Source organism: Nicotiana sylvestris, chromosome 8 (genome assembly GCF_000393655.2).
Source record: "Nicotiana sylvestris chromosome 8, ASM39365v2, whole genome shotgun sequence".
Lineage (NCBI taxonomy): Eukaryota > Viridiplantae > Streptophyta > Magnoliopsida > Solanales > Solanaceae > Nicotiana > Nicotiana sylvestris.
Window position 1 is genome coordinate 156,237,610 of NC_091064.1, and position 15,285 is coordinate 156,252,894.

At 33.4% G+C, this 15,285-nt stretch overlaps 1 protein-coding gene across 1 annotated transcript; it reads left to right on the forward strand.

Annotated features, from left to right (window-relative positions):
• Positions 1-239: 239 nt before the first annotated feature.
• Positions 240-13,248, forward strand: LOC104226929 (uncharacterized). Its single transcript, XM_070152873.1, has 3 exons — positions 240-637; positions 10,956-11,313; positions 12,808-13,248. The coding sequence occupies exons 2-3, from the start codon at positions 10,970-10,972 to the stop codon at positions 12,854-12,856; spliced, it is 393 nt and encodes a 130-aa protein (XP_070008974.1). The 5' UTR covers positions 240-637; positions 10,956-10,969; the 3' UTR covers positions 12,857-13,248.
• Positions 13,249-15,285: the final 2,037 nt, after the last annotated feature.

The following is a 15,285-nucleotide window of genomic DNA, read 5'->3' on the forward strand; positions in this document are numbered from 1 at the left end:
CTAAGTATATAATAAAAGATAAAATGAGAAATTTTGAAACAAACTAAAAGAGTAACTCATATAAAATAGAGGATGGATATTTTTTTACCTGTCCAAGTGATGATAGACAGTATTTTTTAGTATATATATTTATTATTTTAAAAAAAACATAGAGTAAATTGTGCGTGTGGATTTATGTGTCGTTAAAGCGTCCGTACACTTTTCACCTTATAATAAAAACAAGGGAAAAGAGTAAAAGAGCTGGCAAGCCATAAGCAAGTAAAGAAAAATCAGTCAATAATAAATTCTGAGTTTTCCATCCACTTACTCGGTGCCTCTGCTGCTAAGCTTTGATTAAGCGGATAAGAAGATAAGAGGGAGAAAAATAGCGTAAGACATTGTTAGCCAAAGGTGTGAATGGAATCCAAAGAAAACGGATGGAGAGGTTGGTTTTGTTTATGTATTTAGTGGAAGAATCCCATTGGTTAAAACCCTCTGATGAGTGAGGCAAATTTCTGAGGAAGAAGATGATTGGCTGAAGCAGGTCTCCTCATCAGATCAGATCAGATCGAGAAAGAGAAAAGGAGGCCAATTCCATCTTTTCTCTCTTTCCCCCTTTGATGTTATCCACAATTCCACCCAACTTCCCAGCAGTCAGGTCTCTATTCTCTTTCTTACCTTTATTTTAATTTATTTATTATTATAATTATTGCTGCTGTTGTCTATCTCTATATTTTAATATGGGGATTTCTACATATGTGTTTCTAGATGCAAATTCCTAGAGTTTATCTCTGTGTCTGCAGTCCCAAAAGTATTACTTAATTATGAGTTTTAAATGTTTGTATTTGTTCTCACAGCGCCGCTAATAATCTATGACCAATCAGGCGTATGTCTACAACACTTTGTAAAGGGGTAAAATTAACAATTGATTAAATGTGAATTTCTTATTTTCTTCAAGTACCGAGTGTGTTAAATTGTTGACACAGCATAACCGATGTTTCCAACAAATAGTATTATATATTTTGGTAGAAATAAAGGCTGATAGTGGCTAGCTCTATGTTTGAATTTTGCCTGTAAAACTAGGCTGGATTCTGTTTGATAAATGTCATTTTCATCACTTACTCTGGTCGGTGTGGAATCTTATAGATTAGTTTCTAGATATGTATCTATGTTTTCATATCACTGCAAGTTTGGTCAGCACAAAACGAGTGAAATTAATATGAGATCGGTGGAACTATGGTGCCTAAGAGATATTTAGGCTTGATATATTAGAGGAATGATATGATAGATGAAAATGTAATGACAGAATCAAAATATGATCGGTTGAAATGGAAAAGTGCTATTGAGGTGCTATGTGATAGAATGACACCTTCGTTTTATAAAACAATTAGGAGATCAATAATGTAATTATGTGAGAGTGAATGTTGAGCTAAAGTCCAACTTTGACAAGATGAATATTTCTGAGTTCTGGATGATTTGATGTCATACAAAATTAGAGAAGATTAAAATGATCAAATTAGGCAAAAGTGTAAGTAAAAAATATTGAGACTTGCACCCAAGGGTGTGGTCTAGTAGCAATTAAAATGGATTGAGAACCATCTTTGGTTCAAAATTCTAGCGGAGACAAAAATACTAGGTGATTTCTTTTCCTCTATCCAAATCTTGGTGGATAGAGTTACGTGGTAGGTGTTGCTGGTAGAAGGTTGTTTAGTTGAGGTGCGCACAAGCTGGCCCGAACACCACGGTAATCAAAATAAAAATAAAAATTGAGGATGAATTTTTTTTGATAATTGGAAAACGTGAAGGATAAAATTAAGAGAATGTCGCTTCAGATGGTTTTGTCATGTCTTACGTCGAACTCTAGATGCACTAATTTATAAGTGTGAAACCATGGAGAATGAAATTGTTAATATTGAACGAGATAGACCTAAATTACATGAAAGAAAATTACATCGGAAGACTTACAAACTCTTGAAATCTATATTGACCTATGAAATTAGTGTGGTACAATATATATATATATATATATATATATATATATATATATATATATATATATATATATATATATATAAGTGCTACCAATTAGTTAGGAATGTGTTTTAGTCATATTTTTTCGTTTATAATTAGTCTTGTTAGAAATTTATATGCCAGCAAAATATAAATTTTTAATACTTTTTATTTGGATAATAGTAATTTGAGATGAGTTTAAATGAGCAATATAATTTAAAAATTTTATATAGCCGTTCCCAATTTACTTAAAATTATGTCAATCTTTAAATTATATTCATACAACATACAATGTCGCATTGTGTAGAAATCTGTGGGTAAGGTATGGGATTCGTGTTTTGACAATAAATGCATATTATTTTTGTTTTTTTCTTGAGTGGAAATTATATATTTAATTTGTCTTCCAATGAGTTCTATTGTTTTCATTGGAAATTCTACTTCCTATATGTTTTGGGGACAATGAAGGATTGATATTATGGTAAGAAATGATCCTTCTTTTTTATTGGGACCTAAAAATGGGTTTAGTCGTTGAGCACCTCACTTGATGTGTAGAAATTTGGGATGAAATTAAAGTATTGATATTGTAAACAGTTTCTCTGCTCTTTCAGGGTGAGATAAAACTGCGTATTTATTATCCTCCCTGTATACCTTACTTGTGGGAAATCACTGGGTTTGTTTTTATTGTTGTTGCTATTGTAATATGAGATGCTCATTTTAATTTTTTTTATGGGTTGCAAACGAGTTCAATCGTTTGCTTTGGTAATTGATTAATTATTTTTTGGGTTTCTTGTAATCTTGGGACACGAAGCTACGATATTTAAGTTATTCACTTGAGGCGTGACAAAGTCTCACAATTTTTATGTTCATTGACTTTTCCTAGTAGAAGTGTGGACAGAGACCAACAATTATATAAAACTTAAGGTGCCTTTTATGTTCTTTTTCCATAACAAAAACAGTAGCTTTCCAAAGTTCTTCGATAATACAAAACTAATTGGAATTGTTTACCGCATCTGTGTGGCTTAGCTGAATAAAGCGGGTGAAAATCATGTAAGCTTACGAGTCCACATTTAGTGAGACCAAAAATATTAAGATGATTTCTTGCTACATGTGTAAGTCTCAGTAGAACTATGTATTTGTATTGGCGAGAGATTCCGGTGGAATAGGTGTCTGCCTACATGTCTAGTGTCAAAATTCTTACATCTCACCCAGTGAAATAGTTGAATTATGTATATCGAGTGATTGCGTTAGCTCTCGCTGATTTTATTTAAGTTAACACAGCAGATAACAGTGTATTTACCTTTGGGCCAATTTAATTGCACTATCTGGTCTCCAATAAGAAGATAGCACTCATATACTTGTTTTTTTTCTTTTTGAAATGGCACGGTAAATACTCTATACCTTTTTATTTTATACGAACGTATTTGATTAGATATTGACTTTAAAGTGGTAATGACATCCATATTGTTCTTGTGACTAAGGGATGTCGGTGCACGAAACATCCCGAGTAGTAGAGTCCGAGGAAGGGCTGCACCCCAAGAGGCCGTAATGTAGACAATCTACCTGATATAAGCCTAATCTGATGCAAGCATTAGTAGCTGATGCAAACATATTGTTCTAGTGATGGAAGAAAATACTTAAGTGATGGCTTAAAAGTTAGACAAACATTACATCAAAATTTAAAATTTGTATAGTTTAATGAGTTTAAGGGCTTCAAAATTTTATAAGTTTTATAGAAATTTATTGGTGTCTGGCATTTTAAATTGGCAAGAGGGAGTAATATTTTTAAAGATTAACAAGAGTATGGTCATCTTAAACAAAACTCTTGCTATTCCAATATTTAGAGCTTGTTTGGAAAGCCACCTAAGAATTGGATTTGAGTGTAATTACACAGTATGGAATGTTTGTCTGGCCAGGTAATTACTTGGTCAGCATGTAATTGGGTGTAATTGGAAAAGTGTAATTATACTCTCCAATTCTCAAGGGGGAGGTGGGTGAGAATTGGTGGTAATTACATTGTGTAATTAGAAGGTTACTTTTTAATTTCTTTCCATTTTGTTTTTATTTTAATTAATTTTCTTTATAACTTTTTATTTTCATTATTTTATTTTTACTTTTTTTTTTAAATTTTAAAATATTTTTTTTTGTACATTATTTATCTTTTATTTCTCTACCTTTACTTCTTGCGATTTCATGTAGTTGCTCGTATATTTTATTTCTTATTTGTTTTATTTTCTTCATTTAGCATAACTGCGTTTATTAATCTAGTTTTTGAAAGTACACTTCCTAATATTAGAAATAATGAGTCATTAACAAATTTGGCATGTAATGAGTGAAAATTTCGTTGTTGAATGAGGTTATAAACTTATTATATTTCTTAATCTTAAGGTGTATTGCAATTCATTTTTATTGTATATGTTGGAATTTGACATATGTATAATTTTTTTTTGGGGTGGGGGTGGGGGTGGGGTGGGGGTGGGGGTGGGGTGGGGTGGTTTGAAATTGTGCTATATTTATGGTTCCAATTTACTTGTTTTGATAGTATTGACTTGTTATTTCACATTGCATGTTGTTCGTTGTTTAGTTAGAATTGATAGATTAGTTATGTCAAACATTTTTATTTTATCAAACATACATTTCACGATGTTCTTACAAAATGTATATTTTTAGTTTTAATAATTAACTAAACAAAATATTATTAATTTGAAATATATATATATATAAATTATTTTACAATATTAGTTATGAATATATGATTACTAATTAGTGTACATTCAAGAAAAAATATGCATCTTAAATATCAAATCTAATATCATTTATACTTATAAAAAATTATTTATAGGCATATATTTATTATTTTTAACTTTTAAGTTTTGATAATTCATTTAAAATTTAATCTAACTGTGTAATTACACTTGTCCAACCAAACAACATGCTTATAATTACACTGTAATTATGTTGTGACAAACAATCAGGTAATCGTAATTACTAGACTGTGTAATTACTAGGCTGCGTAATTACTACCCTAGTAATTACATTAATTCCATTTACCGGGTGGCTTTCCAAACAGACCCTTACATTTGCGAGAAAGCTTAGCCTTTTTCTGTTACTGATATTTATGGAATATTATTGCCATTTGCCAAAATTGATTGCCTGACATCTTTAACCTGCATAGTTATGTGAAAGGTTGGATACCTTTAAGAGCCTTTTTTGTTGCCTCCTGTTGATGATAGGACATTTCCATGTGAATGATGGTTGAGCAATAACACAGCTTTCACAGTTATCCATTACTTGTTTGGATCATAAAACAGAAAAAAACATCACACACAAAAATAGCAAAATGGAAATATTTGAACCTTTTACCAGCTGTTTTAGAGGTAAATTCCTTTTTTGGATTGAACAGTCTTCAGCATACAGTGGAATTAAATGATGAATTAAAGCTCAGACTTTGGTGAAACCTCATAATTTACTTGTCCCAATATTGTATATAATAGAGTTCCCTATTGATTTCATATTTTTAAAAAGAAATCCTATGTTTTTGGGAAAGATTACTGCATTTGCTTCCTACGTACACTACAGTGTCATACTCGTGAAAACACAGTAGGTGTCGGGTGCAACTCCAAATAGTTGATTGAACTTATTATTAATTGACCCTTTTAACTTTTGATTAATTTAAAGCTTATAGTTGACTGAAATTACTTTGTGCAGTGAGGTTTTAAACTAGATAGACATTAGTTGATATAATTTTTTTTTTTTTTATGACAAAGGGAGCTTAGAGAAACTTTAGGTCACGGATTCAAGCCGTGGAATCCGCCACTTTCAGGGAAGGGCCGGACAAGGGTCTATTGTACGCAGTCTTATCCTGCATTTCTGCAAGAGGCTGTTTTCACGGCTGGAAAACATGACCTCCTTGTCACATGACAACAACTTTACTAGTTACGCCAAGACTCCCCTACTTATACAAGTATCAAGTAACTTTATAGACGGTTTGGATTCACCTACTGTTGCTTCTGCCCTAATTTAAATCTTAGTTTCCAAGGTTGTCAATCTAAATGCATTTTGGTACCCCGAATTAAAAAAAAAAAAAGGTTGTCAATCTAACTCTTCTTTACTTAAGACCACTCTGTTTCTGTAATTAATCATATAATCAATCTACGGTTGGTTATAAGCTAATCCCGTTTTACTGTTATTGCTGTTACTCAAATCTTCTAAAAGACTCAGAAGCCATGCCATTGGCAGGTCCAAGTAGGCATTAGAAATTAAATAGGAACTGTTTGGGAGAAAAAGCAGTAATATAGGAAAGAAAACAGAAAGAAAAGGAAGGGAGAGGTATGGAGCATTTCTGTCTTTAACAGGCTGTGTGTGAATTGCCTTTCCTAAAGGTCCAAGTTCTCTGTTTTAAGAACAGACACTAGTCATGTCAACAATTTGAACATAAATTATTGGATTTTATTACACAAATATTATTTGCATTTCATTATGCTTACATACAATTGTTTATGCAAAAGTAATGAGGTTACAAGAGTATGGAGATTCTCCTGTCAGTTTCTGTAGCCTTTTGCTGACATTTTTGATCCTGGTCCTATGGTACCAACTTACTAGCCTGCAGACAAATTGCTTGAAAACCATCAGAAGTTTTTTGCCTAAAATGCCCTCTTGTTCAATCAATTGAAAGGCAGAACGAATAGCAAAGTCTTCAACAAGAACAACTTAGAAAAAATAAGATCTAAAGTAAATTTCATACACGACTAAAACACTCATAGAAAAAATAAGATCTAAAGTAAATATACTAACATTACTAAAATATATTATCAACTAATTGGTTTCACCTATATAGATCATTTTGTTTCAAGGAAATAGGGAGGTTGATGAGGATGTCACATGTTAACTACAGCAGGGTGGGTGAAATGGAGGCTTGCATCCGGTGTTATATGAAATAGGAATGTGCCACCTAAACTTAAAGACAAGTTTTGTAGAATGGTTCTTAGACCGACTAAGCTGTATGTGGCAGAGCGTTAGCCAATCAAGAACTCTTATGTCCAGACGATGAAAGTAGCAGAATTGAGGATGTTGAGATAGATGTACGGGCATATCAGAATTGATAAGATTAGGAATGAAAATATTTGGGTCAGGCTAAGAGTGATTTCGGTAGAGGATAAGATGCGGGAAGCGAGATTTAGATAGTTTGAGCATGTAAAAAGGAGAAGCGCAGATGCCCCAATAAGGAGGTGTGAGATGTTGGCATTGGTGGGTCTAAAGAGAGGTAGAGGCAAGCCTAATAAGTATTAGGGAGAGGTGATTAGGTAGGATATGACATTGCTTCAGCTTACCGATGACACAACTCTTGATAGGAAGGCGTGGAGGAAGAGAATTAAGGGTTACTACATGCTATTCTTTTCGCCTTGTTTTCTTATTATCTTATTGATTTACTGTTTGATGTTACTGCTTTCTTTTCATCTTTTTTTGATCTGAGCGTCTATCGGAAATAACCTTTCTACCTTCAAGATAGGGGTAAGGTCTGCGTACACACTATTCTCTCCATACCCTATATGTGGGATTATACTAAATTTGTTGTTGTTTGTGTGCATAGATTCGAGATGATTGTAGGACTTTCCAGACAACCTTTTTCCATTTCATTGTAGGTCTACCTCGTCTCTGTTTTAACACTTTCACATCTATGGATCAATGTGTGTGCAGGGTAACGTAGGACATGTTTAAACCATCTCAAGTGAACTCTTCACACTTTATCCTTGTTGTATGCTACTTGCAACTTTTGCCAAATGTGATTATTTTAATCTTGTACAATTGCTAATACATCTTAATATCCACAAATTTGCGACAAACATCTTGTGGATATAATGGACTTTAACATCTCAACATTCACTCTCATATAACATTTTCAAGTATCCTTCTATACATAATACCTTGACAACACTTTTCTATCTCAACTTTTCAACTATTTTATTTTTGATTCTATGTGTACTATTTTTCAACTTTCAACTTTTCATCTTTTCCTCCACTATTGATAAGAGAGGTTGCTCTGATGGTAAGCAACTCCCACTTTCAACCAAGAGGTTGTGAGTCACCTCAAGAGCAAGTTAGTAAGTTCTTGGAGGAAAAGATGCCGAGGGTCTATTTGGAAACAGCCTCTCTACTCCAGGGTAGGGGTAAGGTCTGCGTACACACTACCCTTCCCAGACCCCACTAATGGGATTATACTGGGTTGTTGTTGTATGTGTACTATCTTTATGTATCGCACCAAAATAGCAAAAGTAAAGTCATTGATGCTTACAATACTTTCTAGGATAATTTTTCTGGTTATATATATCTGATGACAACAGTAGCGGTTGATCTCTGAAATTGATGACCTGAGAAGGGTCAGGGCCATGTTATGAAGTTATCCTTGCCCTTCTGTGCATGAAACCGAATGACTTAATTAGCCACATAATTGGGGTTTAGTACATCTATATTTGTAGGTCCACTCTGTTTTCCTCGATCTTATATTAGTGACATCTCGTGGACGGTCGTTAAGTAATAAGATATGTGATAAAACCAGCTGTGAATTGCCGTTCTTGAGCATTGAAGGTCTTCCTTGCAGGCCTTAATTATGCAGGCCAGTGGACTACCTTTTCTATTTTTCTTCCAATGTTTTGAATTTCTTTAGTTGTTTTATTGTTTGAAGACTCCATATATAATGGGACTGCCTAACCTAACCAAAAAGATCACATGAACATATGCCATAGACTTAGTTACAGCACCGAAGTCATCAATGTCCATGAATCTTGTGAAAGTCCATTATTTCACACTTTGGATTTTCTCTAATCTTGATCTGCCTTGTATAACGGACAGTCAAATTGTTTAATTTGAATGAAATGTTTTGTTTTCTAGTTTGACCTCTCTTTTTGGACTATTAAGCTTTAGAACCAAGGTGTTCAAACTTGACTAGGACTACTTGAATAGATGTGGTTGAGCCATTCAGTCAATTTGTATATAACTTTTAACACCATTTAGTTTAAGGATTAATTTCTACCAGGTGATGTCGAAGTGGCATTCATAAATAAGTTTAAGAATCTTTTTGTATGTTAGTTATGGAATGAGACTGAGTTATCCAAAAAAGAAAAAAGGACCGATGGGTTCACAATATAGATTCTAGATTCTAACTTAAACTAATAATTCACATAATTCAATCACAGTTGCATTTAATTATCAATTTAAAGTATCTTTATACTTTTTCTTAATCATTCAATTCATCGTGCATTTGTTTATTTTAAAGGCCTAGTTGCATATATGAAATAAACATTAAAGAATTGGCTCGGTCTCAACTTGGTTCTATCATCTACACAAGCTCGATTGGACTTGTTTTAGTACTGCCAAAGCTTTGTTTGGTTCCGCTTGGACTCAATTTTGCTTGTTACTAAGACCAATGATGGAGTTATGTAGAGGCACGAGAGCTCAATTGAATCCCCTTCGTTGAAAGATTATACTGTGGAACAAATTTTTTATTATATATAATCTATTGACCCCCTTTGGCATAAGAGATTTTCCTGATGTGCAAAGAGGATCAAAAGTTGCTTTTGATCATAGGTTCGAATTTTAAATGTAACTTTCTAACACTTTAATAAATTTCCTTGCATAAATCCCTGACTCGGCTATTTACTATAGCAAGTTCATGAGATTAGCTCGACTCATATCTATTTGCTCAAAGCTCAAATTAACTTATTTATAGGTCAGTCTTTTTATATGCTTGATGTTGTTATAGTTGATCCTCCAATTATGATTGAACATTATGTCTCATACCTCTCTAACTTGATTATTATATTTAAAAAGGAGAGAAGTGCTTACACTTGTAACTGTCTTTTTGTAGAGTAAAATCTGTTACGTTACTCTTCCTAACTACCCATCTAAGACAAGTAACAAAAGTTAATAGAAAAATGGGGGGAAAATAGGTATGTATTTGCAAAACTGAGAAAATTCCAAAAGAATTTAAAAACCCTAAACTGTCTCCAGCTATTTATAAGAACCCAAGAGACCCTCCTAACCTCTGCCTCTCCTCTGCATAGTGTACTTTGGTTCTCAGAAAGTGAATGACATGTTTCTTTAGACCGACCCTTCTTGCCATTTTGACCTCTCCATTCCTTCTAAAAAAGAACAAAAATCCTGTCCCAAATCCATTGAGTAAAACATGAGGGGAAGATCTTCACCAAAGAAAGGAAACTCAGCAGGAATAATGGAAGTAGAAAAGGTTGATAAACTAAAACAAGAGCCTCATCTCTCTGGTGCCTATATTAGAAACCTAGTCAAACAATTAACTTCTTCACGTACCAAAGATCCTTTAAATCCCAAAGACAATGATGATTCACTAGACAATTCAACAAAAAATGATGATAGTTTGTTTAGCGATACACATCAACTATCGTCACAGCCACCACCACCACCACAACCACCGCAGCTTAAAAAGAAACAAGTGAGGAGGAGACTCCACACTAGTAGGCCTTATCAAGAAAGGCTTCTAAATATGGCCGAGGCTCGGCGAGAGATTGTCACTGCCCTTAAGTTTCATAGAGCCGCTATGAAACAACAACAACAACAACAATCTCAGACGGGGCCACAGTCATTACAGTCTTGGCCTCAAGAATCTTCAGGAGAAGAACAAGGGAAGCTAAAATCCCGGAGAAATCCGAGGATTTATGCTTCCAACACTATAAACAATAACTTACCAAGTTACAATATGGAGAATTTCTCCAATTCAACCTTCCCTAACTGCCTTCCACAATATCCTTATTCTTGCCATGTTTCATCCTTTGGTTCCCAATTACCTTTACAAGACCACCTCAATTTTCCACTTCCTAACCAAACATTAGGCTTGAATCTCAATTTCCATGACTTTAATAATTTAGATGCAACCCCTTATTGTAGCAGCAATAACAACACCTCAATCTACTCATCATCATCCCCTTCATCTTCTTCAGATGAATTTCATTATATGGGATTATCTCAAGAAGGGGCTCCTACTATATCTCAAATGGTGAATTGTGAAGATTCAGGGTTGCATCCATCAATGGATGACCAAGAAATGGCAGAGATCAGATCAATAGGGGAGCAACATGAGATGGAGTGGAATGACACACTCAATTTGGCAACTTCAGCTTGGTGGTACAAGTTCTTGAAAACCATGGAAATTGACCCTGATCATGAGAGTAATGTTGGTGAGGATTATGGGTGTTATCCATTTGATGAAGTTATGGAATTCCCAGCCTGGTTGAATCCAAATGAAAGCTGCTTGCAACAACAGGTTGATGAAACCTATTCTGATCCTACCTTACCATGGTAATAATTTCTTACTCTTTTCATTGATCTTTTTGTTTTAATATTATTATCTCTTTTTACCGAGTAAAATTAAATCATAGGAAATGTTTTTTGTTCCTAGGTCCTGTTACTGTACAACCTCGGAATGCTCTTTGTTTATTTTTTATTCATCTTTTTACCATCTTTTGCGTGGAAACAACCTTCCGCCGAAATACAAAGTAATATTGAGTAAAAAAAAATATTATTTGTATTAGGTGTTTACATCACCAATAATATCTTAACATGCATCTTCCGCACACTCTTTAATAACCTAATTACAATGTGTTAATATGTATTTTCACCTCAAATATTGCTTAATCATACTAAAGTACATTAGTTTGAAGCAAACATCGGAAGCGAGTAAATTAGTTTGGCACCATTACTATTTGAGAAGTCTACGAGGTTATTCTTTGACCCTGTATTTCTTAAATATTTTATAAATATTTTGAATTATGAATTATTATGACTTATAATACTTTTTATATGGTTTGCAAAAATATAAATTTATTTTTAAAAACTTGAAGAATTTATGTCCAAATTCACAGTCAAAGTGAAGCACTTTGACCCTTACCGAATTGTGCCAATTTTTTTAAAACGGAGTGAGTAATTATTGTGCTTAATTATACTCTGTATGACCTATATGTCATGAGTTTGAGCCGTGGAATTAGCCACTGATGCAAACATCAAGGTAAATTACATATAATATATCTCTCGGGGTGCGACCCTTCCCGGATTCTACACGAATACAGGATACTTCGTGCATTCGATCTGCCCTTTAATTATTGGGGTACAGGCATACAGCTAATGTTCTGCACATAGAGCAGAAGCTTACAAGTATTTTTGGAGTTGCCCAGTCATTTTCTTACATCAGATTTTGTTAAATTTTAACCCAAAGCCTCCAGATTTATCCCATAATACTTAAATCTTTTTGCTCAGAACAATAATCAGTAGATTTATAAACAAGTTGTTCTAATTGGCTTGAAAAGATAATAAATATCCTGTCAAAAACTGATGCGTGGTTAAGCAACACCAGTAACATCATGTTTTGTTAGTATTAGTACACAGAAGCATGGGTCTTTGCTAGTATTGACACGTCAAGCGGTGGAAGAAATGAAAGTGACAACCCATTGGTCCCACCTTTATTTTTGGTTTCTTTTTGCTTTTTCTTTTTTGGTTTGGTTGTGTCAGTGGGAAAATATTGAATTTGTAATTATCTCTTGTGAATTTTCGGTTAGTAATCATGCAGCCAAATTGCATTTTTATTTAATACTCCAACTAAAAGAAGGAAGTTGATGTTGTTTTTATTTATTTATTGTTTACTTATATCATCATCATCAAATCTTTGACCTTTATGTTAACTGTTCTTTTTCTTTTTCAAGTATATTATAATTTATCTACTGAATATTCGTTTTTCATTATGTCACTAAACTACTACCCTCTCAATATATATTCTTATTTTAAATTATTGTGTTACAGTATGGACATTGAAGAAATTGAAGGAATGGATGCAGAGTGGTTAGCTTAAAAGAAGAAGATTGATTGGTTTTTGTCATAATCAAATCTTTGGCTTTTACATTGAAGCCCCAAATTGCTGCTTTTTGCCTTTTTCCTTTGGGAAAGGAGGATTTTAAAGTTTTCCTTTTCTTTGTTTTTTTTAATTAGTAATAAAGGCGTTTGCTACAAGTCGCAGTCTCTAGAGAAAAATAATAGATGAGGGAGAAGTTAGTATACGTTGTCTCCCAGTTTTCCTTTTCCATCAATTATGAGAGATCTGATATTTAATGGTTCTCATCATTGTAGATTTTATAGCTAGAAAAATTTTGTACCCTATTTGGTTGTGATATATCTTCACAAGAATATTTTAGAATTTCTGGGGCAAAATTATTGAAGAGAAAGCTTCCAAGTTTCATAAGAAAAGGGTCACCACTTTTTCTGAACTTCTTTTATCCTTGAATCACAAATAAATGTTTCTACATCAATTTAATTGGTTACTGAGGTTAATCTTAGGAATATGCATTTCACTATTACCAATTTAAAACATTTGGAGATGGGGCAAGTTGCTTTTTAATTTTTAAATTATTCCATACAAGGAAAACGTTGTACCAAGAAGTTCAAAAAATTCTCTCACGCTGTGCAATAGACCTCTTGCACACTAATGAGATTATCTTCAAGGGTGTTTGAATTAATTGCCTGTTTTAATTTTTATTTTTATTAAAATGTTTGGTTATATTGGGGATTCGAGAAGAAGGGAAAGGGGATAGTAAAAATTGAACCAACGTCTATTATATACACATGAACCCACAGGTGACGCTAGCCACCGTGACTCAACGTAATGTGCGTCTTTCTAGATTTTTTTTTCCAAATAAAAGCTTTAATATATACTCCCTCCGGTCCAAAATAAGTGATTTTTTGTGGTCCAAAATAAATGATTTTTCCATATTTCAAGAATGAATTTCCTACATTGCCCTTGGAGTAATTAATGTTGGAGTATTTATGTGAAGAGATAGTAAATGTTAATATGGTCAATTTCATTGCTAATTAATGTTAAAAGGTGAATTTCTTAATATGTGTGAAAACAACCAAAAAATCACATATTTTGAACAGGAGGGAGTAACTAACAAAAAATATCGTTGCATGTAATTACGTGACTAACAAAGTATATAAACGTTGGAAGGGTGAAATTTAGCTTGAGAATATTATTAATGCATAAACTACATTTTCTAGGGCAATTCTTAAGCTTTCTTGCAGCTTCAATCTCAAATGATGGTAAAAGAACAACATCATGAACAACCAATAGTAGATTCTTGAATTTCCTCTAAACTATAGTACTCCTAGACAAGTGGGGTTGCTCTGATGGTAAGCAACCTTCACTTCCAATTAAGAGGTTGTGAGTTCGAGTCTCCCCAAGAGCAAGGTGAGAAGTTTTTGGAGGGAAGGATGCCGGGGGTCTATTTGGAAACAGCATCTCTACTTCAGGGTAGGGGTAAAGTCTCCGTACACACTACCCTCCTCAGATCCCACTAAGTGGGATTATACTGGGTTGTTGTTGTTGTTGTTGTTGTTGTTGTTGTTGTTGTATAGTACTCCTAATAAAGACCGAATCTTCAACATCTCTAAGAGCACTATTACACAAATTTCCAGGCCATTTTGTCTTCTTTATCACATGTTCCACAGATTGTGAATAATTAAATATAAGATCTGATGATCTAAGATGAACTTTTAGCCCTTCCATATTCCCCATACATAATCAAAAAGTTGAGGAGTATTTATATATCTTAAGCTGTTGAGCTTAAGGAGATTTTATATATAAACTTTTTATCGGCAAAATACTACCTGCTATTGCAGTATTGCGTAGTGCTAGTATATTTGCCTTTTCAGTTTCAAGCTTTTTTTAATTTCCATGCACTTCTAAAAAGGGCGAAATTTGGTAGAATAATTTTTTAATATTTTTTTGGCCAAAGATTGAAGAAATGTAAAAAAAGAAAAAATAATGATGAGATTCTGATTGGCTATTTCTGGGTTTTCCTCCTTTTTCTTTTGTTTCAAATTAAGAGTTGTAGTACTGATTGTGAGTTTTGAAACAACAATTGAACTTATACTTTGGGAAATTAGAAGGAAAAAGGGGGAATAATCAAGCTATGCATGTGGTGCTAGCTAGCTGTATGTGGAAAACTTTGTTGAGTATAGGTAATCAAAGATGTAATTTGTTATTTTGTTGCATATGTAGCTGGATTGCGGCTGATAATTTGGACCGTTATTTTTTCTGTAAGGGAACCATAATTTAGGATTTTACAGGGCAACGGAGACTGGATATATATATATATATATATATATGGAGATTGGTCTATTTACACCCATATGACAAAATAAAGCTCACACCTTTTCTTACTTATGTCTCAACAAATACAAAATGAGAAGAAAGAAAAGAGATAAACAAAGAAATACAAACAAGAA